This window comes from Babylonia areolata, chromosome 9 (assembly GCF_041734735.1).
Source record: "Babylonia areolata isolate BAREFJ2019XMU chromosome 9, ASM4173473v1, whole genome shotgun sequence".
Classification (NCBI taxonomy): Eukaryota; Metazoa; Mollusca; class Gastropoda; order Neogastropoda; family Buccinidae; genus Babylonia; species Babylonia areolata.
In genome coordinates, this window is record NC_134884.1 from 49,081,352 (window position 1) to 49,102,673 (window position 21,322).

Genomic DNA, 21,322 nt, shown 5'->3' on the forward strand with positions numbered 1-21,322 from the left:
TAGGGCTGTAACGACACAGCGCTCTTTGTCATCTTTTGCTGAACACTGCCATGAATCAGCTGTCAGAACGTGGAGACCAGTGGCTCGTTACAGGCTTACCTCTGATTTGGGCTGGGTCTTCTTGAAGCAGGAAGTCTGGCAGGATAAGGGGTGGGGGGTGGGGGTGGGGGGAATGGCGGGGATATAAACAACAGGACGTGGTCTGTGGCATGACTCACCACCTGGACCGACAGACCTGTCTGTAATCACCACGGCTCTTGGAACCGGTGTCCGGAACTCACCTTACTCACTGCTCATCGTCATGTCAGGGCGACGGTTTGAACTGGTGACAGGTAGTTTCTGTAAAGTGAAGCTCGATCAGAAATGGACCAAACGTCTACCTTTCAGAAGGGCCCTCCCCCCCCCACCTTTGAGTTACAGTTGAGTGGCGGACAGCTGCTGTGCCGCCAGTACGTGGCTGGCTTGTGTGGTGACCAGTCGCTGACTTCTCAGCTCCGTCACTCTGTTGATGCCAAGTTGTACTTGTAGTCTTCACGTGCCAGGATTTCAGTATTAAACCACTTTGTGAATAACCGTTGTATGTGTGATAACGTAGGCTGTAACATGGGGATACCCGTTGTGTGTTGTGTGATAACGTAGGCTGTAACATGGGGATACCCGTTGTGTGTTGTGTGATAACGTAACATGGGGATACCCGTTGTGTGTTGTGTGATAACGTAGGCTGTAACATGGGGATACCCGTTGTATGTTGTGTGATAACGTAGGCTGTAACATGGGGATACCCGTTGTATGTTGTGTGATAACGTAGGCTGTAACATGGGGATACCCGTTGTGTGTTGTGTGATAACGTAGGCTGTAACATGGGGATACCCGTTGTGTGTTGTGTGATAACGTAGGCTGTAACATGGGGATACCCGTTGTATGTTGTGTGATAACGTAGGCTGTAACATGGGGATACCCGTTGTGTGTTGTGTGATAACGTAGGCTGTAACATGGGGATAGCCGTTGTGTGTTGTGTGATAAAGTAGGCTGTAACATGGGGATAGCCGTTGTGTGTTGTGTGATAACGTAGGCTGTAACATGGGGATACCCGTTGTGTGTTGTGTGATAAAGTAGGCTGTAACATGGGGATACCCGTTGTGTGTTGTGTGATAACGTAACATGGGGATACCCGTTGTGTGTTGTGTGATAACGTAGGCTGTAACATGAACATGAGCTGTGTCGCTGGATGCACCTTTGTACCATGGACTGCATTACCGTTCAGTATTCAGGGTGGGGAAGGGGTACATTGTCTGTCATTCCCTCTGCTGTCAGTATTCAGGGTGGGGAAGGGGTACATTGTGTGTCATTCCCTCTGTCAGTATTCAGGGTGGGGAAGGGGTACATTGTGTGTCATTCCCTCTGTCAGTATTCAGGGTGGGGAAGGGGTACATTGTGTGTCATTCCATCTGCTGTCAGTATTCAGGGTGGGGAAGGGGTACATTGTGTGTCATTCCATCTGCTGTCAGTATTCAGGGTGGGGAAGGGGTACATTGTGTGTCATTCCCTCTGTCAGTATTCAGGGTGGGGAAGGGGTACATTGTGTGTCATTCCCTCTGTCAGTATTCAGGGTGGTGAAGGGGTACATTGTGTGTCATTCCCTCTGTCAGTATTCAGGGTGGGGAAGGGGTACATTGTCTGTCATTCCCTCTGTCAGTATTCAGGGTGGGGAAGGGGTACATTGTGTGTCATTCCATCTGCTGTCAGTATTCAGGGTGGGGAAGGGGTACATTGTGTGTCATTCCCTCTGTCAGTATTCAGGGTGGTGAAGGGGTACATTGTGTGTCATTCCCTCTGTCAGTATTCAGGGTGGGGAAGGGGTACATTGTGTGTCATTCCCTCTGCTGTCAGTATTCAGGGTGGGGAAGGGGTACATTGTGTGTCATTCCCTCTGTCAGTATTCAGGGTGGGGAAGGGGTACATTGTGTGTCATTCCCTCTGTCAGTATTCAGGGTGGGGAAGGGGTACATTGTGTGTCATTCCCTCTGCTGTCAGTATTCAGGGTGGTGAAGGGGTACATTGTGTGTCATTCCCTCTGTCAGTATTCAGGGTGGGGAAGGGGTATATTGTCTGTCATTCCATCTGCTGTCAGTTTTATTTCAGAGTATGCATGTACTTCGTTCAAAACTTTGTTAAATTAGCCAGGTATTCAAACTCATAGCCCGAATGCCTCTCTTTGGTGAATCTCTTTCAGAGAGAGAGAGAAAGAAAGAGAGTGAGAGAGAGAAGGAGAGAGAGAGAGAGAGAGAGAGAGAGAGAGTTTCTCTCTCTCTCTCTCTCTCTCTCTCTCTCTCTCTCTCTCTGTGTGTGTGTGTGTGTGTGTGTGTGTGTGTGTGATATCACGATGTTTAGCCAGGAAGCTGTGATGCCAGACACTGGGAACCATTCCAACCAGAAATCTGAACCTGCGTAACAAGCAGCCCCTTCTGTTTGCTCCGCAGTCCCGCCTGTCAGTCTCTGTCTGTCTGTCTGTCTGTCTGATTATCTGTCTGTCTGTCTGTGTCCTCCTCTTCTTGGTTCATCACTTGTGTATCTCTGTTTGTCAGTCTGTCTGTCTGTCTCTCCGCGTCCTGTCTGTCTGTCTTTCCCTGGCTTGTCTGTCTCTCTTTAATACACGCACAGGCACACAGACAGAAAGACACATAATCCTATATCTATATGTATGTATGTTTAATGTTATAGCAGTAGCACTGTTGTTAATTGCTCTCTCTCCTTGTTGTTGATGTCTGCAGGCAGCCAGAGAGAAGGCATGTTTAATGTTATAGCAGTAGCACTGTTGTTGATTGCTCTCTCTCCTTGTTGTTGATGTCTGCAGGCAGCCAGAGAGAAGGCATGTTTAATGTTATAGCAGTAGCACTGTTGTTAATTGCTCTTTCTCCTTGTTGTTGATGTCTGCAGGCAGCCAGAGAGAAGGCACAACGCCGTAAACCCAAACGTTTCACCAAGAAACACATCTTCTCTGATGAGAAAATACAAGGTGACGTGTGTGTGTGTGCGTGTGTGCGTGTAATTGTGAGTGTGTGTGTGTGTGTGTGTGTGTGTGTGTGTACACACGACCCCACAGTCCGTGTTACGAGTGCAGGGTCAAGGAAACCAGAACACACCCAAAATACACCCCCCTTCCCCTCCCCCACCCCACCCAAAACCCTCGGGGAGGTAAAAACGAACACATACGTCAAAGCCCCGGAAGAGACTTACCACAACGTCATCATCAGACCAGGGACACCGCAGCAGCAGCGGGAAGTAAGGGGAAAGCTGGTTCAGTGCTGTCGGCTGCACTGCTGTTTACAGGTGGCCTGCACAAAGAAGCTGCAAAGCTCCTTGAGAAATTAGTGAACACAGCGGGGTGTGGAGGGTGGGGGTGAGGGGTGGGGGTGTGGAGGGTGGGGGTGAGGGGTGGGGGTGTGGAGGGTGGGGGTGCAGTGTGGAGGGTGGGGGTGCAGTGTGGAGGATGTTGGAGTGTGGAGGGTGGGGGTGCAGTGTGGAGGATGGTGGAGGGTGGGGGTGCAGTGTGGAGGATGTTGGAGTGTGGAGGGTGGGGGTGCAGTGTGGAGGGTGGGGGTGCAGTGTGGAGGATGTTGGAGTGTGGAGGGTGGGGGTGCAGTGTGGAGGATGTTGGAGTGTGGAGGGTGGGGGTGCAGTGTGGAGGATGTTGGAGTGTGCAGGGTGGGGGTGCAGTGTGGAGGGTGGGGGTGCAGTGTGGAGGATGTTGGAGTGTGCAGGGTGGGGGTGCAGTGTGCAGGGTGGGGGTGCAGTGTGGAGGATGTTGGAGTGTGCAGGGTTGGGGTGCAGTGTGCAGGGTGGGGGTGCAGTGTGGAGGATGTTGGAGTGTGGAGGGTGGGGGTGCAGTGTGGAGGATGTTGGAGTGTGGAGGGTGGGGGTGCAGTGTGGAGGGTGGGGGTGCAGTGTGGAGGATGTTGGAGTGTGGAGGGTGGGGGTGCAGTGTGGAGGGTGGGGGTGCAGTGTGGAGGATGTTGGAGTGTGGAGGGTGGGGGTGCAGTGTGCAGGGTGGGGGTGCAGTGTGGAGGATGTTGGAGTGTGGAGGGTGGGGGTGCAGTGTGGAGGGTGGGGGTGCAGTGTGGAGGATGTTGGAGTGTGGAGGGTGGGGGTGCAGTGTGCAGGGTGGGGGTGCAGTGTGGAGGATGTTGGAGTGTGGAGGGTGGGGGTGCAGTGTGGAGGATGTTGGAGTGTGGAGGGTGGGGGTGCAGTGTGCAGGGTGGGGGTGCAGTGTGGAGGATGTTGGAGTGTGGAGGGTTGGGGTGCAGTGTGGAGGATGTTGGAGTGTGGAGGGTGGGGGTGCAGTGTGCAGGGTGGGGGTGCAGTGTGGAGGATGTTGGAGTGTGGAGGGTGGGGGTGCAGTGTGGAGGATGTTGGAGTGTGGAGGGTGGGGGTGCAGTGTGGAGGGTGGGGGTGCAGTGTGGAGGATGTTGGAGTGTGCAGGGTGGGGGTGCAGTGTGGAGGATGTTGGAGTGTGGAGGGTGGGGGTGCAGTGTGGAGGATGTTGGAGTGTGGAGGGTTGGGGTGCAGTGTGGAGGATGTTGGAGTGTGGAGGGTGGGGGTGCAGTGTGGAGGATGTTGGAGTGTGGAGGGTGGGGGTGCAGTGTGGAGGATGTTGGAGTGTGGAGGGTGGGGGTGCAGTGTGGAGGATGTTGGAGTGTGGAGGGTGGGGTGCAGTGTGGAGGATGTTGGAGTGTGGAGGGTGGGGTGCAGTGTGGAGGATGTTGGAGTGTGGAGGGTGGGGGTGCAGTGTGGAGGATGTTGGAGTGTGGAGGGTTGGGGTGCAGTGTGGAGGATGTTGGAGTGTGGAGGGTGGGGTGCAGTGTGGAGGATGTTGGAGTGTGGAGGGTTGGGGTGCAGTGTGGAGGATGTTGGAGTGTGGAGGGTGGGGGTGCAGTGTGGAGGATGTTGGAGTGTGGAGGGTGGGGTGCAGTGTGGAGGATGTTGGAGTGTGGAGGGTGGGGGTGCAGTGTGGAGGGTGGGGGTGCAGTGTGGAGGATGTTGGAGTGTGGAGGGTGGGGGTGCAGTGTGGAGGATGTTGGAGTGTGGAGGGTGGGGGTGCAGTGTGGAGGATGTTGGAGTGTGGAGGGTGGGGTGCAGTGTGGAGGATGTTGGAGTGTGGAGGGTGGGGTGCAGTGTGGAGGATGTTTGAGTGTGGAGGGTGGGGGTGCAGTGTGGAGGATGTTGGAGTGTGGAGGGTGGGGTGCAGTGTGGAGGATGTTGGAGTGTGGAGGGTGGGGGTGCAGTGTGGAGGATGTTGGAGTGTGGAGGGTGGGGGTGCAGTGTGGAGGATGTTGGAGTGTGGAGGGTGGGGTGCAGTGTGGAGGGTGGGGGTGCAGTGTGGAGGATGTTGGAGTGTGCAGGGTGGGGGTGCAGTGTGCAGGGTGGGGGTGCAGTGTGGAGGATGTTGGAGTGTGCAGGGTGGGGGTGCAGTGTGGAGGATGTTGGAGTGTGGAGGGTGGGGGTGCAGTGTGGAGGATGTTGGAGTGTGGAGGGTGGGGTGCAGTGTGGAGGGTGGGGGTGCAGTGTGGAGGATGTTGGAGTGTGGAGGGTGGGGGTGCAGTGTGGAGGGTGGGGGTGCAGTGTGGAGGATGTTGGAGTGTGCAGGGTGGGGGTGCAGTGTGGAGGATGTTGGAGTGTGGAGGGTGGGGGTGCAGTGTGGAGGATGTTGGAGTGTGGAGGGTGGGGGTGCAGTGTGGAGGATGTTGGAGTGTGGAGGATGTTGGAGTGTGGAAGGGGAAGGCCTGGGACAGGTGGGGACTGACAGGTCCGGGTTGCACAAGCGATCTTGACAGAAAATTGCTGTCATCGTTATCTTGGCAGCACTGAATTTGCTCAGAGTAAAGTTGCATTGTCTAAACTAATTCCATTCCTAGGAAAAATTCTTCATGTTCTTTGTGATTAGTAAACACATCTCCACCAGTCTGTCTCCTAGTCTCCCTACACACACACACACACACACACACACACACACACACACACACACACACACACACAGCAACAACTCTTTGACGAGAGCTTCGGCCAAGCAAGCCAAATGCCACAATAGGTTGAAGTTTTCCTGAATCCGACATTAAATTTTGGGAAGGATCAAGTTTCATGCCGGGCACACGATGCCACAACCCATATCATGTATAGCTGAGCCATCATCAGCTTTCACAACAAACAACAACAACAACCCATGTGGTGTATAGCTGTCATCATCAGCTTTCACAACAAACAACAACAACAACCCATGTGGTGTATAGCTGTCATCATCAGCTTTCACAACAAACAACAACAACAACCCATATCATGTATAGCTGAGCCATCATCAGCTTTCACAACAAACAACAACAACCCATGTGGTGTATAGCTGTCATCATCAGCTTTCACAACAAACAACAACAACAACCCATGTGGTGTATAGCTGTCATCATCAGCTTTCACAACAAACAACAACAACCCATGTGGTGTATAGCTGTCATCATCAGCTTTCACAACAAACAACAACAACAACCCATGTGGTGTATAGCTGTCATCATCAGCTTTCACAACTAACAACAACAACATCCCATGTGGTGTATAGCTGTCATCATCAGCTTTTACAACAAACAACAACAACAACCCATGTGGTGTATAGCTGTCATCATCAGCTTTTACAACAAACAACAACAACAACCCATATCATGTATAGCTGAGCCATCATCAGCTTTCACAACAAACAACAACAACAACCCATGTGGTGTATAGCTGTCATCATCAGCTTTTACAACAAACAACAACAACAACCCATGTGGTGTATAGCTGTCATCATCAGCTTTCACAACTAACAACAACAACAACCCATGTGGTGTATAGCTGTCATCATCAGCTTTTACAACAAACAACAACAACAACCCATATCATGTATAGCTGTCATCATCAGCTTTCACAACAAACAACAACAACAACCCATGTGGTGTATAGCTGTCATCATCAGCTTTCACAACAAACAACAACAACCCATGTGGTGTATAGCTGTCATCATCAGCTTTCACAACAAACAACAACAACCCATGTGGTGTATAGCTGTCATCATCAGCTTTCACAACAAACAACAACAACAACCCATATCATGTATAGCTGAGCCATCATCAGCTTTCACAACAAACAACAACAACAACCCATATCATGTATAGCTGAGCCATCATCAGCTTTCACAAAAAACAACAACAACAACCCATATCATGTATAGCTGTCATCATCAGCTTTCACAACAAACAACAACCCATGTGGTGTATAGCTGTCATCATCAGCTTTCACAACAAACAACCCATGTGGTGTATAGCTGTCATCATCAGCTTTCACAACAAACAACAACAACAACCCATGTGGTGTATAGCTGTCATCATCAGCTTTCACAACAAACAACAACAACAACCCATGTGGTGTATAGCTGTCATCATCAGCTTTCACAACAAACAACAACAACAACCCATGTGATGTATAGCTGTGCCATCATCAGCTTTCACAAAAAACAACAGCCCCCCCCCCTCCCCCCCTGCACCCCCCCCCTCCGCCGGAAAAACAACAACAACAAAAACAAAAAACTGGAAACAACAACAAAACAACAACAAAACAAAAAGAAAAAAACCCCAACAAGAAACAACCCCCCTCCAAAAACAACATCAAAACCAAACAAACCACATCCATTAGTGCTTTTTTTCTCAAACTTTCTGTTTCTACCCTTCCTCCTTTTTCTCCTCCTCCTCCTACTCCTCCCCCTCCCCTCCTCCTCCTCCTTCCCCTCCTCCTCTTCCTCCTCCTCTGAGTTCTGAGTTCCCTCTCTCTCTCACTTTATCACCTTTTCTCTCTCTCTTTCCCTCTCTGTCTGTCTGTCTCTTCCCCCCCTCTCCCTCTTTCTCTCTCTGTGGATATAGGCCTGTTGTTGATGAATACTGACAGGTCTTTACATAGTGTTCACATTCCCCTTGACGAGGGGCTGAGGCCGGGTGTGAATAAACCATCTCCAGTCTTCAGTCTCTGGAAATAGCACATCGGCTGTCTGTTTGGAATTGGAAGCGAAAGAGCGCACGTGCAAGTTATTCTGGGCAACGACTCCCCCAGAACATCTTGTGCTTTTCCCTCCCACTGACCACCCCCTGCCTCCCCCCTCCACCATTCCTCCCTGTTTCCAGGCAACTCCCTCCATTCTTCCTTCCAGCTCCAGTACTTCTCTCTGTCATCCCCCCCCCCCCCCCCCCCCCCCCCCCCCCCGCTCCTCCTCTGTCTCTGTGTGTGTGTCTGTCTCTGTCTGATTGTATGTCTGTCTCGGTGTGTGTGTGTGTGTGTGTCTGTCTCTGTCTGATTGTATGTCTGTCTCGGTGTGTGTGTGTGTGTGTGTGTGTGTGTGTGTGTGTGTGTGTGTGTCTCTCTCTCTCTCTCGTGTAAACACACATCTTAAATTGAATATTAAGAAAATGGGCTGAAGTAGAAGAAAAAAAATCCATAGAGGAACAGGCGGGGTTTAGAATAGGTTATAGTACAATCGACCATATATTCACTTTATACGCTCTTGTCCAAAATCACCATTTATGTAAGATTAAGCTATACATAGCATTCGTAGACTTCAAAAAAGCATTTGATTCTTTGAACAGAAACATCCTGTGGAGTTCTCCAAGAAAAAGCGGGGTACATGGAAAGTCGTACATGGCCGTTAAAACCCATATACCATTCTGTGCTTGTATGTGTTCGTGACAAAGGTGTTTGTTAAGACTTTTTTCAATGTCCACGAGGGGAAAAACAAGGTTGCCTGCTAAGACCACAGGTTTTTTTTCCTGTTTCATCAATGAATTGGCAGTGGAGTTATCAAAGAAGGGTAGACACGGAATACAAGTGAAACCTGGGACAACAGAATTGTTCTTGATGCTATTTGCTGATGATGTTGTTCTCTTGTCTGACACACCCACAGGGTTACAAAATCAATTTAATATCCTAAAGCAAGAAACAGACAGACTACGATTAACAGTATCTCGATAAGACCACCACCACCACCATCACCCAGATTCAAACACTCGACTGTTGGCCGCCGTTCTTTCTCTGTCTCTGGACCTTGCAATTGGAATGAACTTCCTCTTTCACTTCGTCAGGTCTCCGCACTCAGTTATTTCAAGTCTGGCCTTAAACCCACCTCTTCCCAAATTAGCCTCCCTTCCCTGCCTCTTCCATGTCTTCAGTTTCTCCAGTTTTAGAGTTATACATGCGTGTGAATGACTGGTGCGAAAGCGCTTTGATTTGTCTCTGCACAAGATTCAGCGCTATATAAATATCATTATTAATAATATTATTATTACTTTCACCACCGTCACCATCATCACCACCATCACCACCACGACCACGACCACCACCACCACCACTATAACATTTGACGACGTCGATCGCGATGTGCAATGCGATGTGATTATTCTAACTTCCCTTTGCAATTAAGGAACTGGGTACTTTCCCTTGGTTTGTTTACAATCGACGGTTGGGACCAAGTCTCTGGCAACTGCCGAAGTCATCAGATAGTAACGCACGCGCTAAATAATCACATAAACACATACACATTTCTAGAGGGGGGTGGGCCGGTGGAAGGGTTAAAATAACTTCACTAAACACAGATCTAAACAAGCTATTCAGTGTGCAATCTACGTGCATTCTACAACTGCCACTGCCACAATTTAACATGAATATAACTAGAGGGAAAAAAAGGACCAAGTCTCTGGCAACCCGCCGAAGTCATCAGATAGTAAGGCACGCACTAAATAATCACATTAACACACACACATTGTTAGAGTCATCAGCACGGCTGTGTTGCAGAGATCCGCGACACGTTGTTACACATTGTGTTGCAGAGATCCGCGACACGTTGTTACACATTGTGTTGCAGAGATCCGCGACACGTTGTTACACATTGTGTTGCAGAGATCCGCGACACGTTGTTACACATTGTGTTGCAGAGATCCGCGACACGTTGTTACACATTGTGTTGCAGAGATCCGCGACACGTTGTTACACAGTGTGTTGCAGAGATCCGCGACACGTTGTTACACATTGTGTTGCAGAGATCCGCGACACGTTGTTACACATTGTGTTGCAGAGATCCGCGACACGTTGTTACACATTGTGTTGCAGAGATCCGCGACACGTTGTTACACATTGTGTTGCAGAGATCCGCGACACGTTGTTACACATTGTGTTGCAGAGATCCGCGACACGTTGTTACGCATTGTGTTGCAGAGATCCGCGACACGTTGTTACACATTGTGTTGCAGAGATCCGCGACACGTTGTTACACATTGTGTTGCAGAGATCCGCGACACGTTGTTACACATTGTGTTGCAGAGATCCGCGACACGTTGTTACACATTGTGTTGCAGAGATCCGCGACACGTTGTTACACATTGTGTTGCAGAGATCCGCGACACGTTGTTACACATTGTGTTGCAGAGATCCGCGACACGTTGTTACACATTGTGTTGCAGAGATCCGCGACACGTTGTTACACATTGTGTTGCAGAGATCCGCGACACGTTGTTACACATTGTGTTGCAGAGATCCGTGACACGTTGTTACACATTGTGTTGCAGAGATCCGCGACACGTTGTTACACACTGTGTTGCAGAGATCCGCGACACGTTGTTACACATTGTGTTGCAGAGATCCGCGACACGTTGTTACACAGTGTGTTGCAGAGATCCGCGACACGTTGTTACACATTGTGTTGCAGAGATCCGCGACACGTTGTTACACATTGTGTTGCAGAGATCCGCGACACGTTGTTACACATTGTGTTGCAGAGATCCGCGACACGTTGTTACACATTGTGTTGCAGAGATCCGCGACACGTTGTTACACAGTGTGTTGCAGAGATCCGCGACACGTTGTTACACATTGTGTTGCAGAGATCCGCGACACGTTGTTACACATTGTGTTGCAGAGATCCGCGACACGTTGTTACACATTGTGTTGCAGAGATCCGCGACACGTTGTTACACATTGTGTTGCAGAGATCCGCGACACGTTCCACATGTTCGACAAGAACGGGGATGGCATGATCACGTCTGACGAGCTGGGCCAGGTGATGATCTCCCTTGGACAGCGGCCCACTCTGGATGAACTCAAGACCTTCATCAGGGCTGTGGACACTGACCGTGCGTCGTGTGTGTGTGTGTGTGTGTGTGTGTGTGTGTGTGTGTGTGTGTGTGCATGTGTGTGTGTGTGTGTGTGTGTGTGTGTGTAATGTGTGTGTGCATGTGTGTATTTTAGTGTGTGTGTGTGTGTGTGTGTGTGTGTGTGTGTGTGTGTGTAATGTGTGTGCATGTGTGTATTTTAGTGTGTGTGTGTGTGTGTATGTGTGTATGTGCGGGTGTGTATGTGTGTGTTTGTAGTGTGTGTGTGCGTGTGTGTGTGTGCGTGTGTGTGTGTGTGTGTGTGTGTGTTTTAGTGTGTTTGTAGTGTGTGTGTGTGTGTGTGTGTGTGTGTGTTTTGTAGTGTGTGTGTATATGTGTGTATGTGCGTGTGTGTGTGTGTGTGTGTGTGTGTGTGTGTGTGTGTGTGTGTGTGTGTGTGTTAGTGTACTACTACTACTACTCTCATTATTATTATTATTACCACTGTTATTATGATCATTATGATGATGATGATGATGATTATCATTATCATCATTATCATTAACATGAGTAGCAGTAGTTGCAGTAGCAGTCATCATGTTGAACAAAGCGTTCCACGTGACGTGGTATCTGAACCGGCCCTGTGTTCAGTGGATGTCAGCAGAGCCAGCCCTGCTCTGTGCCCCTTGGGCCTGCAGACACACAGGATGGAGTGGAACCGAGTTCCCTACCATTACTCATCCCACCACCCTGGTCCTCCCCCCGCCCCTCTCCCCCCCCCTCACCGTCCCCCCCCCCCCCCACGCCCCCCCTCCCCCCACGCCCCTCCTCACGGCAAAAGTGGAATGCAGGGAGCTGAGCTGCAAACTTTCCATCATGTTGTTGTCAGTCAGGCAGTGCGGGGACCACGTGGGGCGCTGTGTCAGTGTGACTGCACTGCCACTGAGGGAGAAACGACAACACCAGCAGCAGCTAGCTGCTACAACAACGACGATAGCAGATACAAATATTAACACAGGCATACATACAGGCAACACAAGACACGACACAGGTCTTTATTTCTGAGGTTAATGGATGGAGATATGATTTTGTGTGTGTGCTTTTTTTTTTAATGATAGAGGCACAAGCCAGAAGGTTATAAGACACAGAAACAGGAAACACTCATCAGAACAAAATAATGTTGCTGGGAAGGAACAGGAGAGAGAGAGGGAGAAAGAAAGAGAGGGAGAAAGAGAGAGAGAGAGAACGAACGAACACACTAATGAACGAACGAAATCTTATTTTTCCAGGGTATTAATATAAGCATAATGACAAGAATGCTTTTTTCCACCCAGCCCTGGGGTACACAATTAAATCAATGAATCTCTCTCTCTCTCTCTCTCTCTCTCTCTCTCTCTCTCTCTGTATATATTAAGAAGAAGAAAGGCCCAAGAATGAATACAGAAAATTCCTACCAGAAGAGAGGAAAAGAGAGAGGGACGTCGGGGAGTATGGGTGGGGTGGGGGTGGGGTGGGGGTGGGCGAGAGAGAACCGGAGAGAAAAGGAGAAAAGATGAAATAGAGAGAGAGAGAGTGGAGAGGTGGATATATGGAGGGGGGGGGGGGAGATAAAGAGGTAGATGGAGGAATGAATTAATGAACTATTGGCATGCATATATACAGAGAAACACACACACACACACACACACACACACACACACACACACACGGAAGTAGAATTAGAAGAAAATGGTGGAGTGAAAGAAGCAGAAGAACTAGAAAAAGAAATGAACTGGTAGCAAAAGAGAAGGAGGAGGAGGAAGAGGAGAAGACGACTGAACAAAAAAAAAAAAAAAGAAAAAGAAAAGAAAACTCCCCCTCCCTCCCTCTCCGCCCCCTTCTTTCAACTTTCTCCATTTGGAAACAGTTTTCATGCAAGGGATACAATTACACTCCGCTGCATCAAAACAAACGTACATGATTAGCCTCCCCTTCTTCAACAATCTGCCTGCCCTCTGTGCCACACACTGCAACTCAGTGGTCTCCCCTGAAACAACAAAGTCCCGGGACTGGAAAGGTTTTCACTTATTTTCCCACATGATGATTACCCATATTTCCTGGATTAATTCATGTTCCACATGACCTGGAAAAAAAAAGATACCCCAAAAGTGTGTGTGTGTGTGTGTGTGTGTGTGTGTGTGTGTGTGTGTGTGCATACCATGTCCATGGACACACGGGCAGGCAATATCCACATTTCTTGCTCTGTGTTCTTTTCATTCAGTTTCGTTCCGAAGACGGAAAAATGGTAAACCTGACATGTCTAACAGTAATATATATACCCCACATTTCTTCCCCTGTCAACAGACGTGAAGGCCAGTCAAAGAGTGGAGGGAAAGAGATGGCCAGTATAGATTATAATGTTATTAACCAATCAACGAGTTTCCCCCTGTCTTATGAACGGACAGTACAAGGGAAGAAGTGTGGATATTGCCCACGAGCATTGGTAAGTGTGTGTGCAGTGTCCAACACGACCTGAACCCTGCTTCACTGTGGGCAGGAAGCGGCACCATCGACTTTGACGAGTTCGTGGACATCTTCGCACGTAAAATGACCATCGACCCTGAAGCCGAGCTGAAAGAAGTGTTCTACGTGTTTGACAGCGATCACGACGGCTTTATCTCCCCTAGTGAACTCTTCAACGTGCTGTCCAAGCTCGGGGAAAAGATCAGTTTGGTGAGCCACGGGTGATGGGGGGGGAGGGGGGGGGGGGGGGGGCGGGGGGGGGGGGGGGGGGGGGGGGGGGGGGGGGGGGGGGGGGGGGGGGGGGGAGGGGGGGGGTACTTCACACTCTACAGTCATTCCTTTCATTGTCCATGTACAGCGATAGCAACATCAGTCAGCAGAACTGGGTGATGTCCTTTTTAAGTGCGCTGAATTCTGGGACCTGTTCGAATAGAATTTTTTGAGCGACGTTTTGCAAAGCACTCATGTGAGAAATTCGTTTTGACCCTTCCAAACAGGGTTAAGCTTAAATAGACAGGAATGACCCGTGGCATGAATCAAGCTGCCAGCGTGGTTTGGTAATGTGGTGGTGTGGGTGAGTGGGAGGCAGGGTGCGGGGGGAGGGGGGTAGGTTGGGGGGGTGGGGGTGGGGTGGGGGAGGGGAGGGCTATAAACGGAAAGAGCAGCGCTGTCTGTCACCGACAGAACTGACGTCATTGCAGACGGTTTTGTGGTCCAGGCATGAAGGTTGCACACCGGTGCACACACTGAGTCTATATCAAAATGTAATATAGTAACCCACAAAATAAAATCGAAAACTTCACAAAATGAGTCACAACATCTACTAATGGTATAGTCTCATATCGCCTCATCTATACACACCAATTGCAAAAAAGAAAGAAAAAAAAAAGAAAAAAAAAAAGATCCCCGAATTTCGGACAGTAAAATTGGATCTTACTATAAGATTGCATTGATGATGATTATGATGATAACAGTGACGATGATTGTGATTATATATATATATATATATATATATATATATATATATATATATATATATATATATATATTATACATTTTTAATGTTTTGTTCATCTTAAGTGATGCTGATCACGATGCGAAGCTTTTTAATGGTCGTTTCTTTGTTAGTGCTGTTGTTCATCATTTTTCGTCATCGTTGTCGTCATTATCATCACTTTGATCAATCCTCATCGTATTGTTGTAGTCATGGTTAGTATGGTGATCAAAAGGTGGTGCTGATTGTTGGTGTTAGTATTGGTAATAACAGTACAGAGATAGTAAAATGATGATAGTGAAGAAGAAAAAGAAGAGGAGAAGAAGATGGCGATGATACAACGACGATGTGGACATTGCTTCTCTCCCATTCAAGGAGCTTTTCCCTGCCAGAACAATGACCGTGCTTTTCATACCCCTCAGTAACCAGCCTCAACTAGGCTAGATGATAGTCGATCACAACAGTCAATAACTGATGATTAATTAGCTCTGGTTAGGTATTCTACATAATCAGTCTACTAGTGTGTCATATATGGTAATTAGGAATTTGGAAGACTTTTCTTTGAAATTCTTTTAAAAATATATTATCAGTTCTTTCTCTTGTTAAGTTAATGACCTCCCCTTGATCACGTCCATTGAGAAATTTTCTTTAATTAATCATGCTGCAGGTACTCCAAACATCTATTTTAGATATTGATCTTGATTCCATCCCATCCACCCCAACTCGCTGTACACCACCCATCCCCACCCTCTCCTCCACCCACCCTCTCCTCCACCCACCCCCACCCTCTCCTCCACCCACCCCCACCCTCTCCTCCACCACCACCACCCTCTCCTCCACCCACACTCTCCTCCACCCACCCCCACCCTCTCCTCCACCCCCCCACCCTCTCCTCCACCCACCCTCTCCTCCACCACACCCTCCTCCACCCACCCCCACCCTCTCCTCCACCCACCCCCACCCTCTCCTCCACCCTCTCCTCCACCCCCCTCTCCTCCACCACCCCCACCCTCTCCTCCTCCACCCACCCTCTCCCCACCCACCCTCCCTCCACACCCCACCCTCTCCTCCACCCCACCCCACCCTCTCTCCACCACCCCCACCCTCTCCTCCACCCACCCCCCTCACCCCCCCACCCTCTCCTCCACCCCCCCACCCTCTCCTCCACCACCCCACCCTCTCCTCACCCCCCCACCCCCCCCACCCACCCCCACCCTCTCCTCCACCACCCCCACCCTCTCCTCCACCCCACCCTCCTCCCCACCTCCTCCACCCACCCCCACCCTCTCCTCCACCCACCCCCACCCTCTCCTCCACCCCCCCCACCCTCTCCTCCACCCACACCCACCCTCTCCTCCACCCCACCCTCCTCCACCCACCCCCACCCTCTCCTCCACCCACCCCCACCCTCTCCTCCACCCACCCCCACCCTCTCCTCCACCCCACCCTCCTCCACCCACCCCCCACCCTCTCCTCCACCCACCCCCACCCTCTCCTCCACTCACCCCCACCTCTCCTCCACCCACCCCACCCTCTCCTCCCCCCACCCTCTCCTCCACCCCCCCACCCTCTCCTCCACCCCCCCACCCTCTCCTCCACCCACCCCCACCCTCTCTTCCACCCACCCCCACCCTCTCCTCCACCCCCCCACCCTCTCCTCCACCCCCCCACCCTCTCCTCCACCCACCCTCTCCTCCACCCCCCCACCCTCTCCTCCACCCCCCCACCCTCTCCTCCACCCACCCCCACCCTCTCCTCCACCCCCCCACCCTCTCCTCCACCCACCCTCTCCTCCACCCCCCCCTCTCCTCCACCCCCCCACCATCTCCTCCACCCCCCCCACCCTCTCCTCCACCCACCCTCTCCTCCACCCACCCACCCTCTCCTCCACCCACCATCTCCTCCACCCCCCCACCCTCTCCTCCACCCCCCACCCTCTCCTCCACCCACCCTCTCCTCCACCCACCCTCTCTGGTCGGGGAAGGTTAATACGGAGGGTGAAGAGGGTTGTCCCTGTATTCCTGTGCCGAGTCCTTGACAGTGAATATGACGTCACTGTCCCCATGGGACCTTTAACCTTTGAACTGTGTGTGTGACCCCAGAAAGAGGCGGAGGAGATGGTGAAGGAGGCTGACCTCAACAAGGATGGAAAGGTAGACTACTCTGGTACGTGGCTTAGTGTGAAAGGTAGACTACTCTGGTACGTGGCTCAGTGTCAATGTGCATGTGTGTGTGGGTCTGCATTAGTTCACCGAACGTGGATCATTTTTGTTCGAAATATATTTAAATCGTTTGCGTTCAGTGCATCATATTTGTGCTGTATTATAATGTATCTACGTATTAAAATGTTGTTTATTTGGTTCATTTATCGTATTTCTCCTTATCTCAGTTTCACACACACACACACACACACACACACACACACACACACACACACACACACCTAGGGTTGGCTGTCAACGTCTGTCTTCCTTTCCCCTTCTTTCTATCTTTCCGTCTTCCTTTCCCCTTCTTTCTATCTTTCCGTCTTCCTTTCCCCTTCTTTCTATCTTTCCGTCTTCCTTTCCCCCTTCTTTCTATCTTTCCGTCCTCCTTTCCCCTTCTTTCTATCTTTCCGTCTTCCTTTCCCCTTCTTTCTATCTTTCCGTCTTCCTTTTCCCTTCTTTCTATCTTTCCGTCTTTCTTTCCCCCTTCTTTCTATCTTTCCGTCCTCCTTTTCCCTTCTTTCTATCTTTCCGTCTTCCTTTCCCCCTTCTTTCTATCTTTCCGTCCTCCTTTTCCCTTCTTTCTATCTTTCCGTCTTCCTTTTCCCTTCTTTCTATCTTTCCGTCCTCCTTTTCCCTTCTTTCTATCTTTCCGTCTTCCTTTTCCCTTCTTTCTATCTTTCCGTCTTCCTTTCCCCTTCTTTCTTTCTATCTTTCCGTCTTCCTTTTCCCTTCTTTCTATCTTTCCGTCTTCCTTTTCCCTTCTTTCTATCTTTCCGTCTTCCTTTTCCCTTCTTTCTATCTTTCCGTCCTCCTTTCCCCCTTCTTTCTATCTCCGTCTTCCTTTCCCCTTCTTTCTTTCTATCTTTCCGTCTTCCTTTTCCCTTCTTTCTATCTTTCCGTCTTCCTTTCCCCTTCTTTCTTTCTATCTTTCCGTCTTCCTTTTCCCTTCTTTCTATCTTTCCGTCTTCCTTTTCCCTTCTTTCTATCTTTCCGTCTTCCTTTCCCCTTCTTTCTTTCTATCTTTCCGTCTTCCTTTCCCCCTTGTTTCTATCTTTCCGTCTTCCTTTTCCCTTCTTTCTTTCTTTCTTTCCGTCTTCCTTTCCCTTCTTTCTTTCTTTCTTTCCGTCTTCCTTTCCCTTCTTTCTTTCTTTCTCTCTTTCCGTCTTCCTTTCCCCTTCTTTCTATCTTTCCGTCTTCCTTTCCCCTTCTTTCTATCTTTCCGTCTTGCTTTCCCTTCTTTCTTTCTATCTTTCCGTCTTCCTTTTCCCTTCTTTCTCTCTTTCCGTCTTTCTTTCCCCCTTCTTTCTATCTTTCCGTCCTCCTTTTCCCTTCTTTCTATCTTTCTATCTTTCCGTCTTCCTTTTCCCTTCTTTCTATCTTTATATCTTTCCGTCTTCCTTTTCCCTTCTTTCTATCTTTCCGTCTTCCTTTCCCCTTCTTTCTATCTTTCCGTCTTCCTTTCCCCTTCTTTCTTTCTATCTTTCCGTCTTCCTTTTCCCTTCTTTCTATCTTTCCGTCTTCCTTTCCCCTTCTTTCTTTCTATCTTTCCGTCTTCCTTTTCCCTTCTTTCTATCTTTCCGTCTTCCTTTTCCCTTCTTTCTATCTTTCCGTCTTCCTTTTCCCTTCTTTCTTTCTATCTTTCCGTCTTCCTTTTCCCTTCTTTCTATCTTTCCGTCTTCCTTTTCCCTTCTTTCTATCTTTCTATCTTTCCGTCTTCCTTTTCCCTTCTTTCTATCTTTCTATCTTTCCGTCTTCCTTTTCCCTTCTTTCTATCTTTCTATCTTTCCGTCTTCCTTTCCCCTTCTTTCTATCTTTCCGTCTTCCTTTCCCCTTCTTTCTATCTTTCCGTCTTCCTTTCCCCTTCTTTCTATCTTTCTATCTTTCCGTCTTCCTTTCCCCCTTCTTTCTATCTTTCCGTCTTCCTTTCCCCCTTCTTTCTATCTTTCCGTCCTCCTTTTCCCTTCTTTCTTTCTATCTTTCCGTCTTCCTTTCCCCCTTCTTTCTATCTTTCCGTCCTCCTTTCGCCCTTCTTTCTATCTTTCCGTCTTCCTTTCCCCCTTCTTTCTATCTTTCCGTCCTCCTTTCGCCCTTCTTTCTATCTTTCCGTCCTCCTTTCGCCCTTCTTTCTATCTTTCCGTCTTCCTTTCCCCTTCTTTCTTTCTATCTTTCCGTCTTCCTTTTCCCTTCTTTCTATCTTTCCGTCTTCCTTTCCCCTTCTTTCTTTCTATCTTTCCGTCCTCCTTTCCCTTCTTTCTATCTTTCCGTCTTCCTTTTCCCTTCTTTCTCTCTTTCCGTCTTCCTTTCCCCTTCTTTCTTTCTATCTTTCCGTCTTCCTTTTCCCTTCTTTCTATCTTTCCGTCTTCCTTTCCCCTTCTTTCTTTCTATCTTTCCGTCCTCCTTTCCCTTCTTTCTATCTTTCCGTCAAGTAGACCGTTCCATGTGTCAGGCCTGCTGTGGTCACTTCAGTGGTTTACCTTTCTGACTTTGGTGTCTCTGTGTTTTGGATTTATTAAGTGGTTACACTGTTTTTCTTCTTCCTTTCTATTTTCTGTATGTGTCCATCTTTGGGGTTTTAAATTTAAATTTTTTTTTTTATAATAGCAACAAATCCACCACCATAACCACCACCATCAATGATGAAGATACTAATGAAATTAATGATGACGATGATAGCAACAACCACATAACACTAACAAACATTAACAGGCACCACCACCACTGACCACCACCACCAATACTACCACTACTTCTACCGCTACTTCTTCTTCTGCTGCTACTACTACTGCTACCACTACTATCAGTTGTCTGTGTTGCAGAGTTCCGAGCGATACTGACATCGAAATGACCAAACCAAGCAATGAAACGAGGACAGCCAGATTCCACGAGCGCCCACGGATAACACGAACGCAAGCCCACGGATAACACGAACGCAAGCCCACGGATAACACGAATGCACGCACAATATTAATCTCTCCCCTGTGTATGGGCTGAAAACCCAAAGCTTTGTCTCCTTCACACACCCTTTGTCTCCTTCACACACCCTTTGTCTCCTTCACACCCCCTTTGTCTTTGTCTCCTTCACACCCCCTTTGTCTTTGTCTCCTTCACACCCCCTTTGTCTCCTTCACACCCCCTTTGTCTTTGTCTCCTTCACACACCCTTTGTCTTTGTCTCCTTCACACACCCTTTGTCTTTGTCTCCTTCACACCCCCTTTGTCTTTGTCTCCTTCACACCCCCTTTGTCTTTGTCTCCTTCACACACCCCTTTGTCTTTGTCTCCTTCACACACCCCCTTTGTCTTTGTCTCCTTCACATCCCCTTTGTCTTTGTCTCCTTCACGCCCCCTTTGTCACCTTCACACCCCCTTTGTCTTTGTCTCCTTCACACACCCCTTTGCCTTTGTCTCCTTCACACCCCCCCCTTTGTCTCCTTCACACACCCCTTTGTCTCCTTCACACACCCCTTTGCCTTTGTCTCCTTCACACACCCCTTTGTCTCCTTCACACACCCCTTTGTCTTTGTCTCCTTCACACACCCCCCTTTGTCTCCTTCACACACCCCTTTGTCTCCTTCACACACCCCTTTGCCTTTGTCTCCTTCACACACCCCTTTGCCTTTGTCTCCTTCACACCCCCTTTGTCTTTGTCTCCTTCACGCCCCCTTTGTCTCCTTCACACCCCCTTTGTCTCCTTCACACCCCCTTTGTCTCCTTCACACCCCCTTTGTCTCCTTCACACCCCCTTTGTCTCCTTCACACCCCCTTTGTCATCATGCACCCAGACTACCACGCCTGTTCAGCTTTCTGCAACGTTCGCAACGTCAGCGGCAACAGGAACAGTATGACCATCAACAAGGACAACAGCAGCAACCACAACACCGCCATCAACAACAAGGACAACAGCAGCAACCACAACACTGCCATCAACAACAAGGACAACAGCAGCAACCACAACACCGCCATCAACAAGGACAACAGCAGCAACCACAACACCGCCATCAACAACAAGGACAACAGCAGCAACCACAACACCGCCATCAACAACAAGGACAACAGCAGCAACCACAACACCGCCATCAACAACAAGGACAACAGCAGCAACCACAACACCGCCATCATCAACAAGGACAACAGCAACCACAACACCGCCATCAACAACAAGGACAACAGCAGCAACCACAACACCGCCAACAACAACAAGGACAACAGCAGCAACCACAACACCGCCATCAACAACAAGGACAACAGCAGCAACCACAACACCGCCATCAACAACAAGGACAACAGCAGCAACCACAACACCGCCATCAACAACAAGGACAACAGCAGCAACCACAACACCGCCATCAACAACAAGGACAACAGCAGCAACCACAACACCGCCATCAACAACAAGGACAACAGCAGCAACCACAACACCGCCATCAACAGGGACAACAGCAGCAACCACAACACCGCCATCAACAACAAGGAC

General features: G+C 49.4%; 1 protein-coding gene across 2 annotated transcripts in view; it reads left to right on the top strand.

The window, feature by feature from the left end:
• Positions 1-20,134, top strand: part of LOC143285907 (uncharacterized) — a 24,873-nt gene extending 4,739 nt beyond the window's left edge. Inside the window, exons 2-6 of one of the 2 annotated variants that reach the window (XM_076593358.1) lie at positions 2,938-3,016; positions 11,046-11,189; positions 13,684-13,859; positions 16,746-16,843; positions 19,667-20,134. In XM_076593358.1, the coding sequence (XP_076449473.1) occupies positions 2,938-3,016; positions 11,046-11,189; positions 13,684-13,859; positions 16,746-16,843; position 19,667 (498 nt within the window). In that variant the 3' untranslated portion in view covers positions 19,668-20,134. The remainder of the gene's footprint in view (positions 1-2,937; positions 3,017-11,045; positions 11,190-13,683; positions 13,860-16,745; positions 16,844-19,666) is intronic. The other variant, XM_076593359.1, reaches the window with a different exon arrangement.
• Positions 20,135-21,322: the final 1,188 nt, after the last annotated feature.